Source organism: Bos grunniens, chromosome 1 (assembly GCF_055505025.1).
Source record: "Bos grunniens cultivar Pamir isolate PY7600 chromosome 1, Bosgru_T2T1.0, whole genome shotgun sequence".
Classification (NCBI taxonomy): domain Eukaryota; kingdom Metazoa; phylum Chordata; class Mammalia; order Artiodactyla; family Bovidae; genus Bos; species Bos grunniens.
Window position 1 is genome coordinate 47,318,267 of NC_141165.1, and position 18,238 is coordinate 47,336,504.

An 18,238-nucleotide genomic window follows, 5' to 3' on the forward strand; every position below is an offset into this window, starting at 1 on the left:
GTTGCCATTGCCTTCTCTGTATGACCTTTGAGATACAGCCAAAGTGCCATGGGAATGTAGAAGGGGTAACTGCCTAAGAGAACCGAGAAGAGCTTACACAGGGGGAGGTGACATTTGATGTGGGTCAGGAAAGATAAGCAAGAGCAGGGGATGGAAACTATCCAGCCAGAAGAATAGGCTGTGAAGATGATGACATATGTCAGTGCAAGGTATGCTCAGGGAAGGATGTAAAATGGTAATAGAACACAGAGGGCATGGAATAGCCTGGACAGGTAAGAGCTAAAACTAGAAGGAGGGTAGGGCCAAGCCAAGATGACGGCATCCGATAGGCAGTGAAGGAGCCAACGGAAGACTTTGTGGAAGGGAGAAAGACCACACTTGCACTTTTAGGAAGAAAACTGGTAATTTAACAAAAGATACATTGGAGTGGGAAGAAGACATCTGTCTCATTAACCCTCTCCAGCTGGGTAGAATTTTATTATGTTTCTGTTGCTGTTGTTGTTATTATTACTGCTGTTAGATGAACCGTATCAAGCACTTGCTGTATGCCAGGCACTGTGCTAAGGGTTTTGTATGAATTCTCTGGATATAAGTCTGGGGATGGACCCTCAGAAGCTACTATGTTATCCTTCTATTGTCTGGCACTCTCCACTACAGTTTCCTCATTTGAGAAAGACAGAAGGACCTGTGTGTTTTTGCCATGCTGAGGATGCATCTGATATTAATAAAATAGTATTTCTTATTTATGCATCTGCTTCATCTGAGCATACCACAAAAGTGGGGTGAATCCTGGCATGATGAGGAGCCAGCTGTGTCCTTTACTGGACAGGCCAAGGAAGGTGCACCTCAGAGGCAACCACTCATCAATTATCCCAGAAGAGGATGGATTTCTCTGCCCTTTGGTCCTCCTAGTGTTACCCTCCATCCAACAGATGCACGTTAGGTGCCAGAACACACCTGAAAATTGCCTGTGAGTCACTATACAGCTTCCTATAGGGACACAAACACTATATAGCTATTAAGCATGGTTTCATTTTAAATTTGGGCAAAAATATCCCTGAGGTAATTTGGAAGAGAGAAAAAAATAAGAAACTATAGGATGTTAATTTTTGTTTTATAGAACAGCTTCCCTCTGCTACACCAGCAGATGGGAAGATTGTGACTGCTATCAGCTGTTGTAAACAGTTTGCCTACCCAGATGGGTCCTGATATGAAAGACAGGTGCATCTGGTATGCTTCCCTGTAGCCAGCCCTGCAGTTCCTACACCTGTCTTCATGCAGGCACAGAACATAAGGCAGAAGTCAATTAATAATGTGTGAGACTGATTCCAGGCCGACTCCACTCTTGAGGTTATGCCAGGCCTGAGGGTCACAAATCCCTGGAGAGCGGCACACCCCGGTTCCCCTTAAGGCTCAAACACTGTAGTTTGGTGGAAGGCAGGCAATAAGAAAGGGATCAACAGTAGGCTCCAATCAATCACCAACTGTGCATCTCAAAAGTCATAGCAAGATATTCCAAGTTGCATTGGCTTTTCTGCATTTCTAAAATCTTTTAAATCCTAGCAACAAATATCATCTAATACTTGGCACCCCTGAGTACATCTGAAAATTTTACATGGTGTCAAAGAGAAAAAAAATTTAACTGAGTCAATTTTTAGATAAGACCAGAGTACGATTGAGAGAGAGGATCCTAGGGCCTGAGGTCACTAGGTTATTGCAGCTATTCCATCATGAACACCTAAACATCTCCACGTCTCATATATCCCCGTGTCCCTTTACCTCACGTATACCAAGCTCTCCATGCTGAAAACAGTGGGATCTTTTCAGGGCAAAGTTCCTGCTGTTCTCTTTTAATTGCAATTTCCTCCTCCATGGGTCATCAGGAGCCTGTACTTGACTTCTGTCCTCAAACCCACCTGGCAATGCACTTCAGTAGCTTCCGGTTTCCTTCTAAAAAGAGGCTGGGTAGAAATAACCATACACATATATCTTGCCTATTGGTTTTGGTCTTTAGGAATATGGCGCCACAAAAGTTTTAGAATATTGAACAGGTTTACTCCAATTAAGCAGTTAATAGCCACTTAGGTTGTTAATTCTTGGGACAACTGAGTTTTATCATTCTTTAAAACTAAAGGGTGATATTTTAGGCATTATTTCTGAATAAAGGATTCTGACTAACATTTAAGGTAGTTTTGTCACGCTGATCTTGAATGAAATGGAATAATGGAATTCAAGAATATCAGTGCCGGAAGGGAGATAATCCAATACAAAGATATTATATATATTTTATATACGTGTGTGTGTGTGTGTGAATTTAATAGTTATTTAAGACTCCTTGTTGGAAAAGGAAATGGCAACCCACTCCAGTATTCCTGCCTGGGAAATCCCATGGACAAAGGAGCCTGGTGAGCCTACAGTCCATGGTTGCAAAGAGTTGGACATGTCTGAGCAACTAAACAACAAACAGCAACAAAGTCTCCTTGTATCAGTCCTTAATGAGGCTTCATAAACATGTTTCATGTCTGCATAATAGTTTAACAATAAGTTTCTAACTTCTTGCTGTTGGCAGTGAATGTATTTATGCCTAAATCTGTGGGATTTTCTTGAACATTGTTTCCTTAGCATACGGATATTATTTGTTTTGGAGGAGAGAAAAGAGACCCAAAGAAAAGAATCACTTGACGAGTTGCAAAAAGACATTCCTTGTCCTCAGGCATTCTTTATGTCCTTCTCTTTTGATTAACTGGGCATGTGGCCACCTAAATCCAGACTACACATTCCAGCCTCCCTTGCAGCTATGGTCATCTGCAGCTTTGTTTCATTTAGCCAATGGGATATAAACAGTAGGCTGTATTTGTCTGGAAGAGTCCTTCTCCCCTCTCCTCTATTGGCTGAAATGCTCACTTGATGGGTGGAGATGAATAACCATCTTGGACCAGGAGATGGAAGCCCTGTGCTCTTTGGTATGCTCCAGGATGGGAGAGCAACAAAGGAGAAGGGGGGCCTAAGTTTCTGAAACATGGGGTTCTATACTGACTGCCTTCTAGACTTCTTTATGTGCAAGAGAAATAGATGTGTATCTTTGTTTCAACAATGTTTGTTTTGAATTTTTGTGTTACCCTTGACCATATCCAATCTAAACTGCTGTGTCAATAGTCTGGAAAAGTTTTAATTAATTATCATGACTTTATGGAGGAAGGCAGGATGGGTGATGGACAAAGCCTGATTGACTCTTGCTTTAAATATATTATGCCAAGGGATCTCAAATACTGATCCAAGAAAAGGTGTATCAGAATTACCCTGGCAGGCCAAAAATATAGATATATAGATACAGGTATATAGGATTGGAACTAAGATCCCACGTGCTGCACAACCAAAACAAGAATTACACTGGTAGAGGCTGGGGAGGCCCCTTTCCTGGAAACTTTGATTCAATAAGTATTCTCTAGGGTCCAAGAACTTATATTGTGGAAAGAGCTCCTAAAATAATTCTAATATCTATATATCAGATATATAATAATATCCCAATACGTTTGGACAGTGTTTGATCTAGAATTGTTCTCTGCTGACGAACTGAATCAGAAGCATCAGAAAAAAATTTTTTTCTCTCTCAAACACAGATGCCTGCATGGGTATGTGAGAATGAGATATAGAGATAGAGCAAGAGCAAGAGAGAGAAAGAAAAAGAGACAGAGAGAGACAGAGAAGAGAAAATATTCTGGTAGTCTTAATTTTGAAATCGGTGATTCCTCAGGCTCTTTGGCCCCCCTTTTCTCTCTATACTCACCTGGAGCCACACAAATATCACCTAATATTCTATTCCCTCTCAGATTAGCCTTAGTTTAGATAAACTGACAGTGGCTAGAATTGTTTTTTGTTTGTTTTGCTTCACTTACAGATTACATTTTCTGGAGAGGTGTAGTCACCTCCAATGTGCATTATTACATATTGTTGTTTAGTCCCTAAGTTGGGTCCGACTCGTTTGTGACCCTATGGACTGTAGCCCACTAAGCTCCTCTGTCCATGAGATTTCCCAGGCTAGAATACTGGAGTGGGTTGCCATTTCCTACTCCAGGATGTCTTCCCCATCTAAGGACCGAACCCTCATCTCCCACGTTGGCAGGTAGATTCTTTACCACTGAGCCACCAGGGAAGCTCTTACTACACATTAATGATTCATAAATGTATTTGTGACAAAAAGAATGATAACTTAAAGATTCCAAGGCCTTGCCCATCAGAAGTTGAATTTTTTGGTCCATGCAAAAACCTGCAAGGTCAGCAGACCCAGTCAAACAGCTGTCGGTCACAGTTGGCCTAAAAGCACTCGGGCATACCACAGGTTCTCCTGGCAGCAAAGGTGACGGGGCACAGAACGTGTTACCAGAAGGCAGATCGTGGCAAGCATGAGACATTCCAAACAGCAGTGAACAGAAAGGGATTATGCTAAGCAGCATGTCAGTACTGAGTAATCCTTTTACAAGAGCCACTGTCACACTCATAAGCACAGGCTGCTTGGGGCCCAGTATTCCCACCTTCTTCTGGGAAATTAAAGGAAAAAGACTCTCCATCAGGAAGAAGCCTGGCATTCACCAGCTCTCCACAAATCTCAGCAGAAATCAAACAAAACAGAACCAAAGAACCATTTTAAGACAAAATTTGAAAACAGTGCTAATGATACCAAAGATCTAATTCCAACTGGGTCACCAACTAACCCAAGCTGAGTCTCAATGAGTCACTTAACCTTTCCAGTTTTTAACTTTCTTCTCTGTGGACTCAAGAGGTTAAACTTGGTGAACTATGAAATCCTTTTTAAGAGCTAAACAATTTTATATTTATCTAATAGGAAATATATAGTATAGGTAAGTGCATGAAGTAAAAGCCTTCCTCTATCAATTACACATTTGCTTCTATTTTTAAAAGATAAAAATCCTCAATTTCAACATAAAATCATCAGACAGACATGCATATGTGTATACACATGCATGCACACACCCTTCAGAACTTTAATTTCTGGAAATTCTTTCTTAGTTGCCTAATCCCTACAAGCTCTGATGGCATCCTGTTGCTGCTGCTGAAAGATTTTATTATGCAAATATTTAGACTAGGACTTTCAAACACCCATGAACGTTTATTGCACTCTCCAAAGGAACATCGTGGAGAGGGTTCAAAACGTACTGAATCCAGGCACTTATTGACAGGATAGCTATGGGTCCTCATTAATAGGCAGTCTCTGAGATCTAACTCCATGTTTACTGACATTCTTGGGTTAAGCAGAATGGCAACCAGAAATGAGATGAAAATCTTGCTGGTTATTGTTATTACGAAGTGGTCTCCATCTATCATTGGGCTTTCTCCATTGTAACCCTTCCCCTTCCTCGGTGACATGTCAGCAATAAAATCCTCACTTCCTGAGCAATCCATATAACCCTGCTACAACATGCCCTTGATCCAGAGGCCACTGTCCATGCCAAAAAAAAAAAAAAGAGAGAGAGAGAGAGAGAAAGGGGAACTTTCAGAAGTCTCAGGACATATCTGAATATCATAGAGCTCCAATGGATTAAGTGCCAATGGAAATTAGGGAAATGAAGAGAAAAAAGCCATACTTACTTCATCCACATGTCCGACAGCCCCGTAGATTCTCGCCATTTGTCCAATGAGGTAGGGGGATCTCTCAGCAATCTCTTTCAGCATTGGAAGAAAACTGTTCAAAGCCATTGGCTTGTAGCCTGCAATCTCTATGAGGATGCTTAGGATGATGTCGTTATGGGTCGAATCCTTCAATTGCCCAATTAGGAAAGGAATACACTTCTGAACCACCTACAGGAAGAAAAGAGAAGAAGAAGGGAGAAAAAGAAACAGAGGAAAGTTAATTAAGTCAGAATCAATCTAATACTTTTTTGTATTCAATCTGAACTCAACACATTCTGAGATTATTACTCTTGTTGGAACGCAAGCAAATCTCCCAAGTCTGAAATTTAAAATTTACAGTAAAATTTCAGAGCCTTCAGTTTCCTTTGCTTTTTCTTTAAATCTGTGCTCTGCAATTGAAGAGTTAAGGCTACAAAATGCTTAAACGCTGCTACTCACTCATAAGTCAAGGTCTCCTGTGTTATGTCCTTATCAGTAGCGTTACATTTCCTCCAAACCACCCTGAGAGCTTCAGCTTTTTTTTGGAGGGGGTGCCCTTATATGATAGCATTCTCCTCCAAAATCACTGCAGATGGTGACTGCAGTCATGAAATTAAAAGATGCTTACTCCTTGGAAGGAAAGTTATGACCAACCTAGATAGCATATTCAAAAGCAGAGACATTACTTTGCCAACAAAGGTCTGTCTAGTCAAGGCTATGGTTTTTCCTGTGGTCATGTATGGATGTGAGAGTTGGATTGTGAAGAAGGCTGAGCGCCAAAGAATTGATGCTTTTGAAGTGTGGTGTTGGAGAAGACTCTTGAGAGTCCCTTGGATTGCAAGGAGATCCAACCAGTCCATTCTGAAAGAGATCATCCCTGGGTGTTCTTTGGAAGGAATGATGCTAAAGCTGAAACTCCAGTACTTTGGCCACCTCATGGGAAGAGTTGACTCATTGGAAAAGATTCTGATACTGGGAGGGATTGTGGGCAGGACGAGAATGGAACGACAGAGGATGAGATGGCTGGACGGCATCACTGACTTGATGGACGTGAGTCTGAGTGAACTCCGGGAGTTGGTGATGGACAGGGAGGCCTGGCGTCCTGTGGTTCATGGGGTCGAAAAGAGTCAGACACGACTGAGTGACTGAACTGAACTGAACTGAAAGACTCAAGGAGAACATTATCAAGTAGCATTCTCAGAAACTGGTTGTGCTGTCCATTATCAACTGTGCTGCAAATATTCAGAAGAATGAGTTTGATCAGTAATTACATTGAATTGAAAAGCATAGATGGCATTAAAAAAAAGAGTAGGGCAACTATTTATTGAATATCTACTATGTACCCAGAATGTCTAGAGATTCCTAGAAGGTAGGATAAAGGCCAGAATTTTAAAACATGGTCTAAAACATGCTCAGTCCCTGCTTGCCTACTCCTTAGACATCATCTTAGACATGCCCACCTTGTTCTCTCAACTTTAGTAACAATGTCATTTGTCTCTCTCTCATATTCCTCTCACCATAAGACCTTTGCACATATCATTCCTTCTCTGTAATAAGGTCTTTTCTACTACCTCATTTCACCAGTTAATTCCTAGTTATCCATAGAATATCAGAGGGTTTCAATTTAAAAGAGAATATAAGTATGTAAGAGATCCTTGACAATGACTTTGATTAGAGCCTTCAAATTAGAGAAATATGGTGTGGAAATATTTAAAATAAAAATAAAGCAGGAAAGAGCTCTTCCTTTTTCTCAGTTTTCCATTTGGACCACAAAAACGTTACAAGATAAAAAACTACTAAAGTAAAATAATATCTACCATATTCTCAATATCCTAACCTTTCTTAGTTTTTAAAGTCTTTATCAATATAAGGATGCAATAATTTGCATTAAGGAGAATGTGACTTTTTTGTGGAATGGTGTCTCTATGTTAACACAGAGACACATTGCATACTGACAATTTAATGAATTGTTTGTCTGCTAAAATAAAAGGATTACAAAGAACAACCTGGGGAAAACTGAACAATAAAAGTACAAACTATTAGTCCATTCATACTTCTCCCATGGTTATTTCTTTTGTTTGTTGTTGGTTTGCTGTTTTGGTAAGGCAGACTTGAAATGTGACTTCTGGTATTAGGATTAAAAAATCTGATGCACAGCTCAACCTGCTGAACTCATAAACTGACCCCCTGCCAAAAACCTGCTTTTCCCACCTCTCTAGCCCCAGGTGTCTCCCTTCGTATAAATGACACTGCCATTCTACCTGCTCAAGCCAGAAGTCTGAGAATCATTCTTTTTTTACAAGGTGAGGGTGGGGGGGCTTGGGGGTGAGGGGGTGTTGGGGAGGGAGGAATCATTCTTGACTACTATTTTCCCCTTTTCAGCAGCTTTATCTGAGCAGTCACCAAGTCCTATTGATTCCCACCCCTCAAGTATCCCACATATGAGTCCACTTCTCTTCATGTCCATTCATCCATCCATTCACTCATTCACAAATTATTTATGGAGTCCTTTCCATTTGCAAGGTGCTATTCTAGGTGCTACAGTTAATGTTGTTAACAAGTCTAACAGGTTGTCATTTCCTCCTCCAGGGGATCTTCCCAACCCATGGATTGAACACTTGTCTCCTGTGGCTCCTGCATTGGCAGGCAGATTCTTTACCACTGAGCCACCTGGGAAGCCCATATATATTATCTTATATATAAATATATACATAAATTTATAAATATAAATTACCCTATATGTAAATTTAAACTTGATATTCATATCCAGTAATCATGGAAGAAAGGTTAGAGCTACTCTCTGATAAATGGCACATATGAATGAACAGTTCAGTAAAGGCTGCCAGTGCATTGGGGGTGATTGTATGTCCTTCAGGAGAAACTATGTGAGGTCCCTGGCACCTATGGCAGAAGTGTCAGCCAGCTGCTCCGGGTCAGGACAGCGCCCTTTTTTTTTTTTTTAATTTTATTTTATTTTTAAACTTTACAAAATTGTATTAGTTTTGCCAAATATCAAAATGAATCCGCCACAGGTATACATGTGTTCCCCATCCTGAACTCTCCTCCCTCCTCCCTCCCCATACCATCCCTCTGGGTCATCCCAGTGCACTAGCCCCAAGCATCCAGTATCGTGCAACGAACCTGGACTGGCAACTCGTTTCATACATGATATTATACATGTTTCAATGCCATTCTCCCAAATCTTCCCACCCTCTCCCTCTCCCACAGAGTTCATAAGACTGTTCTATACATCAGTGTCTCTTTTGCTGTCTCGTACACAGGGTTATTGTTACCATCTTTCTAAATTCCATATATATGCGTTAGTATACTGTATTGGTGTTTTTCTTTCTGGCTTACTTCACTCTGTATAATAGGCTCCAGTTTCATCCACCTCATTAGAACTGATTCAAATGTATTCTTTTTAATGGCTGAGTAATACTCCATTGTGTATATGTACCACTGCTTTCTTATCCATTCATCTGCTGATGGACATCTAGGTTGCTTCCATGTCCTGGCTATTATAAACAGTGCTGCAATGAACATTGGGGTACACGTGTCTCTTTCCCTTCTGGTTTTCTCAGTGTGTATGCCCAGCAGTGGGATTGCTGGATCATAAGGCAGTTCTATTTCCAGTTTTTTAAGGAATCTCCACACTGTTCTCCATAGTGGCTGTACTAGTTTGCATTCCCACCAACAGTGTAAGAGGGTTCCCTTTTCTCCACACCCTCTCCAGCATTTATTATTTGTAGACTTTTGGATCACAGCCATTCTGACTGGCGTGAAATGGTACCTCATAGTGGTTTTGATTTGCATTTCTCTGATAATGAGTGATGTTGAGCATCTTTTCATGTGTTTGTTAGCCATCTGTATGTCTTCTTTGGAGAAATGTCTATTTAGTTCTTTGGCCCATTTTTTGATTGGGTCATTTATTTTTCTGGAGTTGAGCTGTAGGAGTTGCTTGTATATTTCTGAGATTAGTTGTTTGTCAGTTGCTTCATTTGCTATTATTCTCTCCCATTCTGAAGGCTGTCTTTTCACCTTGCTAATAGTTTCCTTTGATGTGCAGAAGCTTTTAAGTTTAATTAGGTCCCATTTGTTTATTTTTGCTTTTATTTCCAATATTCTGGGAAGTGGGTCATAGAGGATCCTGCTGTGATGTATGTCAGAGAGTGTTTTGCCTATGTTCTCCTCTAGGAGTTTTATAGTTTCTGGTCTTACGTTGAGATCTTTAATCCATTTTGAGTTTATTTTTGTGTATGGTGTTAGAAAGTGGTCTAGTTTCATTCTTTTACAAGTGGTTGACCAGTTTTCCCAGCACCACTTGTTAAAGAGATTGTCTTTAATCCATTGTATATTCTTGCCTCCTTTGTCAAAGATAAGGTGTCCATATGTGTGTGGATTTATCTCTGGGCTTTCTATTTTGTTCCATTGATCTATATTTCTGTCTTTGTGCCAGTACCATACTGTCTTGATAACTGTGGCTTTGTAGTAGAGCCTGAATTAACATTAACAAATTGAAAAATAAAAACCATATGATTATCTCAATAGATGCAGAGAAAGCCTTTGACAAAATTCAACATCCATTTATGATAAAATCTCTCCAGAAAGCAGGAATAGAAGGAACATACCTCAACATAATAAAAGCTATATATGACAAACCCACAGCAAACATTATCCTCAATGGTGAAAAATTGAAAGCATTTCCTCTAAAGTCAGGAACAAGACAAGGGTGCCCACTTTCACCATTACTATTCAACATAGTTTTGGCCACAGCAATCAGAGCAGAAAAAGAAATAAAAGGAATCCAGATTGGAAAAGAAGAATAAAACTCTCACTATTTGCAGATGACATGATCCTCTACATAGAAAACCCTAAAGACTCCACCAGAAAATTACTAGAACTAATCAATGATTATAGTAAAGTTGCAGGATATAAAATCAACACACAGAAATCCCTTGCATTCCTATACACTAATAATGAGAAAACAGAAAGAGAAATTAAGGAAACAATTCCATTCACCACTGCAATGAAAAGAATAAAATACTTAGGAATATATCTACCTAAAGAAACTAAAGACCTATATATAGAAAACTATAAAACACTGGTGAAAGAAACCAAAGAGGACACTAATAGATGGAGAAATATACCATGTTCATGGACTGGAAGAATCAATATAGTGAAAATGAGTATACTACCCAAAGCAATTTATAGATTCAATGCAATCCCTATCAAGCTACCAACGGTATTCTTCACAGAGCTAGAACAAATAATTTCACAATTTGTATGGAAATACAAAAAACCTCGAATAGCCAAAGCTATCTTGAGAAAGAAGAATGGAACTGGAGGACAGCGCCCTTAACCTGAGGCTTTTAGAAATGGAAAATGCTTACACATTTCCTGCCCCATTCTACAAAATTCCATTTCCCAGTCCTTATTCTTTATGTCCTATTCCTGGAACACCAGGGTCTCTATGATGCGTGTTTCTAGTGACAATTTTATTTAAACTCCAGTCATACATCCCAAGACTATAAAGAAAATTTTAAATGGAGAAGAGAGAAAAGGATAAAGGAATAAAGGAAAAACAAGAAAGACAGGCAGGCAGGCTCAGGCAAATACAGAGTACTAGGCAAAGCTGAATCCATAGAAGGAGCGAAACGAGAAGAAGTACTAAATAATGTGACTAGCAGTAAAATGTGAATAATGTGAATGAATAAGGACAGATATTTCTTGAAGGTTGCTGCTACTGCTGCTAAGTTGTTTCAGTCGTGTCCGACTCTGTTCGACCCCATAGACAGCAGCCCACCAGGCTCCCCCGTCCCTGGGATTCTCCAAGCAAGAACACTGGAGTGGGTTGCCATTTCCTTCTCCAATGCATGAAAGTGAAAAGTGAAAGTGAAGTCGCTCAGTCGTGTCCAACTCTTAGCGACCCCATGGACTGCAGCCTACTGGCTCCTCCATCCATGGGATTTTCCAGGCAAGAGTACTGGAGTGGGGTGCCATTGCCTTCTCCATTCTTGAAGCTTATCACTCACATTTAAGGGAAGTGGTGCTTTGGCCTTCAGATATTTTTGGATAAGGAGAAATTATATTTTCCTGACAGTCAGTATTTCCTTAGGTTGGTCTCTTTATGCTGCCTCATTGGAGCTGTTTCACATCTCGGAGAAAGCCTTCTTTTGCTGAGAGCAGAGAAGCCCCTAAGATAACATAGATAGCTTGCAGAGAGGAAGCTGACATGGCCTTTGTTCAGGCCATAAGTCCCACACCATGGACTCTGAAAGAGCTTCCAAACTGGCCTCCTCGTCTCAAGACTTTTGCCCTCTCTTCAGCCTCCTCACTGCCTAAAACCCCATCTGCTCATGCCAAAGATTTCCCACAATGCGTGGTCAGAATCCCAGTGCCATGGCATTCCAGGGTCATTCACTGGCATTCACTGATGGGTTTATCTGCTGCCTCTTCCTCCACGAACCTCCCGACCCAGCAACATGCCACTGACCACCCACAGTGGCTTGAACACACATAAAAGTATGAGAAAACTCATACTTTCAAAGCTGATCTCAAATAGTTCTACTTCTGGGAAGCCTTCCCCCCCAGCCCACGCTCACATACACACAACCTGGAGCCAGAGCACAGGGAGGCCACTGAGCCACACACGGAAATATTCTGCAGCCTTATACAGCGTTCTGTCTTCTGACCCGACACATACACCGTTATAACAATCTGGGAGGCTTGCTTTGAATTTAGAATTTTTGGTCCCTGTCAAGGAAACAGGAAGAAATGACCCCTAGCCTCCATCCCTTGCCCCTCCCTTCTCTTCCTACCCCTCCCTTTGCCCTCAAGGAGTTTCCTATGCATATTTGTGGATACTCTAGCCCCACATATGCAAGCTCATATAGGCTGCCCCTCAGACCTATGAGGGTGACACTGTTGGCATGGCCTGTCCTCGGGGAAACAGACCCAGAGACCAGGACTTCCACAGCCCTGGAAGCAGGATGGAGGTTTACTGGAAAGGGATTCCAAGGTCTCGGTTATCTGGACTGTGTTTAGTAGGCAGGGTGGTGGACGGGAGCTGGGGGGCACAGGCAGAGGAGCGCCAACCAGAACTGTACAAATCCAGTAGCCCAGGTGAGGGCCCGTCCCTGGCGTTTCTGTTCCTTCTTGAGCAGAATCGATCACTGCCTTTACTGTCTCCCAGGCAAGTCTGCTGACGAATTTAGCATCTTGCCATTGAACTGAAATTCTGTGGATACATCTCATTACTCCAGGCTGTGGGCACCTTGAACAGAGGGCCATCAAAAATAACTTAACTGGCAGCAAGGACATGTAAATTCTTGTTAAAGAATGAAAAGTCGAGCTACTGTGTGTGTATACATGTATGTTCCCACACTCCCCCTGAAATTACACTTAGATTCAATGTTCTCTTTCAGTTAATTTGATTAGCACTAACAATGTCTATTCAGAGAAGGCAATGGCACCCCACTCCAGTAATTTTGCCTAGAAAGTCCCATGGTCTGAGGAGCCTGGTAGGCTGCAGTCCATGGGGTCGCTAGAGTTGGACACGACTGAGCGACTTCACTTTCACTTTTCACTTTCATGCATTGGAGAAGGAAATGGCAACCCACTCCAGTGTTCTTGCCTGGAGAATCCCAGACGGGGAAGCCTGGTGGGCTGCCATCTATACGACTGAAGCGACTTAGCAGCAGCAGCAGCAGCAGCAACAATGTCTATTAATCTCCAGAAATCTCTAAAAATAACTGCCACTCTTTTCATTTAATACTTACAGCTACCATACTAACAAAATATATATTCTGAAAACCATGGTTCTGTTCCAAAGACTGTTTTAGGACTTACTATACAGTCCATGAACTTCCTGATGTTCAAGCTGGTTTTAGAAAAGGCAGAGGAACCAGAGATCAAATTGCCAACATCCGCTGGATCATGGAAAAAGCAAGAGAGTTCCAGAAAAGCATCTATGTCTGCTTTATTGACTATGCCAAAGCCTTTGACTGTGTGGATCACAATAAACTGTGGAAAATTCTGAAAGAGATGGGAATACCAGACCACCTGACCTGCCTCTTGAGAAATTTGTATGCAGGTCAGGAAGCAACAGTTAGAACTGGACATGGAACAACAGACTGGTTCCAAATAGGAAAAGGAGTACGTCAAGGCTGTATATTGTCACCCTGCTTATTTAACTTATATGCAGAGTACATCATGAGAAATGCTGGTCTGGAAGAAGCACAAGCTGGAATCAAGATTGCCGGGAGAAATATCAATAACCTCAGATATGCAGATGACACCACCCTTATGGCAGAAAGTGAAGAGGAACTCAAAAGCCTCTTGATGAAAGTGAAAGTGGAGAGTGAAAAAGTTGGCATAAAGCTCAACATTCAGAAAACAAAGATCATGGCATCTGGTCCCATCACTTCATGGGAAATAGATGGGGAAACAGTGGAAACAGTGTCAGACTTTATTTTTCTGGGCTCCAAAATCACTGCAGGTGGTGACTGCAGTCATGAAATTAAAAGACGCTTACTCCTTGGAAGGAAAGTTATGACCAACCTAGAGAGCATATTCAAAAGCAGAGACATTACTTTGTCAACAAAGGTCCTTCTAGTAAAGGCTATGGTTTTTCCTGTGGTCATGTATGGATGTGAGAGTTGGACTGTGAAGAAGGCTGAGTGCCCCGAAAAATTGATACTTTTGAACTGTGGTATTGGAGAAGACTCTTGAGAGTCCCTTGGACTGCAAGGAGATCCCACCAGTCCATTCTGAAGGAGATCAGCCCTGGGTGTTCTTTGGAAGGAATGATGCTAAAGCTGAAGCTCCAGTACTTTGGCCACCTTATGCGAAGAGTTGACTCATTGGAAAAGACTCTGATGCTGGGAGGGATTGGGGGCAGGAGGAGAAGGGGACGACAGAGGATGAGATGGCTGGATGGCATCACTGACTCGATGGACGTGAGTCTGGGTGAACTCCGGGAGTTGGTGATGGACAGGGAAGCCTGGCATGCTGCGATTCATGGGGTTGCAAAGAGTCAGACATGACTGAGCGACTGAACTGAACTGAATACAGTCCATCACTCCATCTTCTTAATGTTTTGCAACTATTCTCATTTTAAACAAATACTAAGTGACTTTTGAGTCTTGTCAGCCAGAAGATGCTGTGTTAGGTGTGGAGGATTAGGTATGTGAACAAGAATGTTCTACACTGCTGAGAGAAAATCCTAGAAAATGACTCTTTTCTAGGGACCAGACCACAAAAGCAGTTCCTCTGGGTCTGGACATTAATCAATAGAGGGCTGAACTTGCCACTTCCTGCCACTTATCTCCGTATGGTTAGGGTTAGAAGTCTATGTCCTAAGGATAATTACAGATATGCTCATGTGTGTTACTAAATTCTGTTCCTTTTGTTGGCTAGACTACAGCATGGTTTTTGGCAGCCAAGAATACTGACTTAGGCCCAGAAGGCCACTTGGAAAATTGACCACCCAGCCTTTTCCTATAAATGGACTCGGAGAATTCTCTGGAGCTTCTAGCCATGAGTCACTAGCCAGGAACTGCCTCCCTCCACCTAGGAAGGACAGTTTCCTAAGACAGGGATATTCAATAGACAGTGATGGAGGAAGGGACCCCACCTGCTTGGGAAGCAACATCAGAAAGTCACAGACAATCTCAGCTACACAAAGAGATTTTTTGTTTTAAGGGCCAACTGTTGACCCTCCAGTCCTGAAAAACCAAGTTATCACTAGTCACAGAAGGTGGGTAGTGAGGAGTGCGTTCGAGAAAACACGAAACATTCCTGCACACTGCCTTCATTGGAAAACCTGCTCAGGGATCTCCAAGTTACAGAACGCTGGCACAGCTGTCATGCAGAGAGAAAAGCCCCCTTTTAATCCTCATTTCACAAGGTGAAAATTCTCCTCGTTTAGCCTCTCATTTCATTTGAGATTGGATGAACTAGATGTACACAGAAAGCCTCAGGCTGTAGATGTGACTGTTGCCCTGATTTTGTTTTCCTCTCAGTCTACCTTTTTCTGTATCCCTCCTGTTCCCTTTGCCTGCTGTCTAATTAATGAACATGAGAGAGAGGAGGGTTTACCTGGGATTTCTCTAGCTCACTACCCGTGTATCTCAGTAATCAAGTGCTAGCTGACAAAGAGCTGAAGGAGGCAAAGGAGTGGGATGGGGAGGGGCAGGACCACTTTAACATGAAGAGAAGTGCTGATGGAAAACAAAGGGTTGGTCAGTGCCCGGTCAACCACTCCCTCCCACCAGTTAGGATCCTGGTCCTGGTGTTGTCCCTTCATTTCACTATGAGTACTTCCTAACCCTTTGCTTCTTCATTCCAGGGTCCACACTCAGCACCCATGATAGATCTCATTGGGTGGAATTAGACTGGGTTGATGATGTAGTTCATCCTGACCTGTATGCCTTTGTGAAAGCTCCCTAACCAGTGTCAGCCCCAGATATTCTGTAAATGGCAGCCTTAGGGGCAGGGCAGTGTGACTGTAATGGCCTGTGGAAGACATGGACATTGACTGTATGAAGATGGGGGGCCAGATAAGATGAGGGAGGCACATGACAAGCCACCTCACCAAGCCACTCCCTGGTACCCACCCTGTTCTTAACCTCTCCAAACTTCAACTTCTCTGTTTACAAAATGAAAAGGCTGTTGAGGGGAACAAGTGAGATGATTCCTGTAAAACACCTATATAAGTGCCTGGTACTCAACATGAGCTTGACCACTACTGGTGTCCCCTGTCCACCCTTCCCTGCCTCCTGTAACCTGGGAACACTCGCCTGTGGCCTTCTGAAGTGGAGGCTGCTCAGTGACTCCCCCAGAATAAGAGAGGAGGGGGCTGGGAGTCAGAGTGCTGGACTGACTTTACTGGACAGACTGACTTTACTGGACAGTCACTTACTGCTTACTACTGGTATGATGGGGGCAGGATAGCCTCTCAAAGCATCCAGTTTTTCCCCTACCTTTAACTGATTAATTCATTTTAATGTTTATATAATTTTAAAGCGTACACTCCGTTTACAACAAAGCATCCATTCTGACTAGTGTAAAATGGAAAAAAATAACACATTATAGAGTTATTGGTAGCATTAAGTTAGATATTAGATGTTAAAACAAAAATCCTTTGTGAATGATAAATCCTCTGCAAATTTAGGCACTAATACTATCTCATTTGTGTTAAGAAATATTCACAGAGTGACTTCTCTGTGCCAGATACTATGCCAGGCACTGGGGACACAGTAATGGACAAGGTAGTCCCCGTGTCTCAAGCATTTGTATCACAGCCAAGGTGGTCCCCTGGTAGTTCAGCTGGTAAAGAATCTACCTGCAATGCAGGAGACCCTGGTTCAATTCCTGGGTTAGGAAGACCTGCTGGAGAAGTGATAGGCGACCCACTCCAGTATTCTTGGGCTTCCCTGGTGGCTCATCTGGTAAAGAATCCACCTGCAATGCAGGAGACCTGGGTTAGATCCCTGGGTTGGGAAGATACCCTGGAGAAGGGAATGGCTACCTGCTCCAGTATTCTAGTATTCTGGCCTGGAGAATTCCATGGCAAAGAGTTGGACACAAATGAGCGACTTTCACTTTCACTTTCAAGGTGGTCCGGAGGGAAAGAGAACAGCAGAGACAAATTCATGGCAGCGTGAAATGTGCTGTGTCAGGGATTAGGGGTAAGAAAAGAATCAGAGAGTTTTGCAGGCAAGAAAGCCACATCTAAGCAATTGTCAGCTCACAAAGTGTGGTGCTGGTGAGGGAAGATCATTCTATGTGGAGAACATCATATGTACATAAAAACTCAGTGCCTGATAGAGAATGCCTGCCTGTGATCCCTGAGACCAGATACTTGTTCGAGGTCTAAGGGTTAAAGAGACCCTGATGCTGGCAAAGATTGAAGGCAAGAGGAGAAGGGGGTGACAGAGGATGAGATGGTTGGATGGCATCACTGGCTCAACAGACATGAGTCTGAGCAAACTCAGGGAGATGGTGAAGGACAGGGAAGCCTGGCGTACTGCAGTCTGTGAGGTAGCAAAGAGTCAGACACAACAACAACAAGAGTGACTGAACAACAACAACACAAGAGTGACTGAACAACAGCAACAAAGGAGGCCAAGCAACAGACCGGGGCCTGGTTGTAAACAGCTTCATAAGCCCTTTCCCAAGTCTCTGGACGGCCACAGAAAGCCTGTAACCAGCGGTCTGCTGGGACCTCTCTGAACGCCACACAAGGTGCCACTACTACTCTTGCACCTTACCTTTTTGGGTCAGGTCACTCCAAGCCCCTTCCTATAAGTGAGCCTCCTCCTGGTTTCATTTACTGCCTTTATTCCATGGGAAATAAGTTGAATTTGCTTATTCTCTCCAGATCCTCCTTGAACTTGTATTGAACCTGCCCTTCCAAACATTGTGTTTAGCTTTTGTTCTCAGGCTGCAGATAAAATGGCATGCCCAGCTGTCTCTTCTCTGAAACCAGGTCCTGCCTATTAGTCACCTCTCTCTATTCCCCACATCACCTGGTCCTCAGTCTCTATCTGTGGTAGGCAGAATAACAACTTCCCCAAGATGTCCACATTCGAATCCCCGGAACCTGTGA

General features: G+C 42.4%; 1 protein-coding gene across 8 annotated transcripts in view; it reads right to left on the reverse strand.

The window, feature by feature from the left end:
- The window catches only part of VEPH1 (ventricular zone expressed PH domain containing 1), a 300,739-nt gene that overhangs the window by 173,301 nt on the left and 109,200 nt on the right, over positions 1–18,238 (reverse strand). For all 8 annotated transcript variants that reach the window (XM_086391814.1, XM_086391800.1, XM_086391821.1 and 5 more), the window contains one exon: positions 5,608–5,817. In XM_086391814.1, the coding sequence (XP_086247940.1) occupies positions 5,608–5,817 (210 nt within the window). The remainder of the gene's footprint in view (positions 1–5,607; positions 5,818–18,238) is intronic.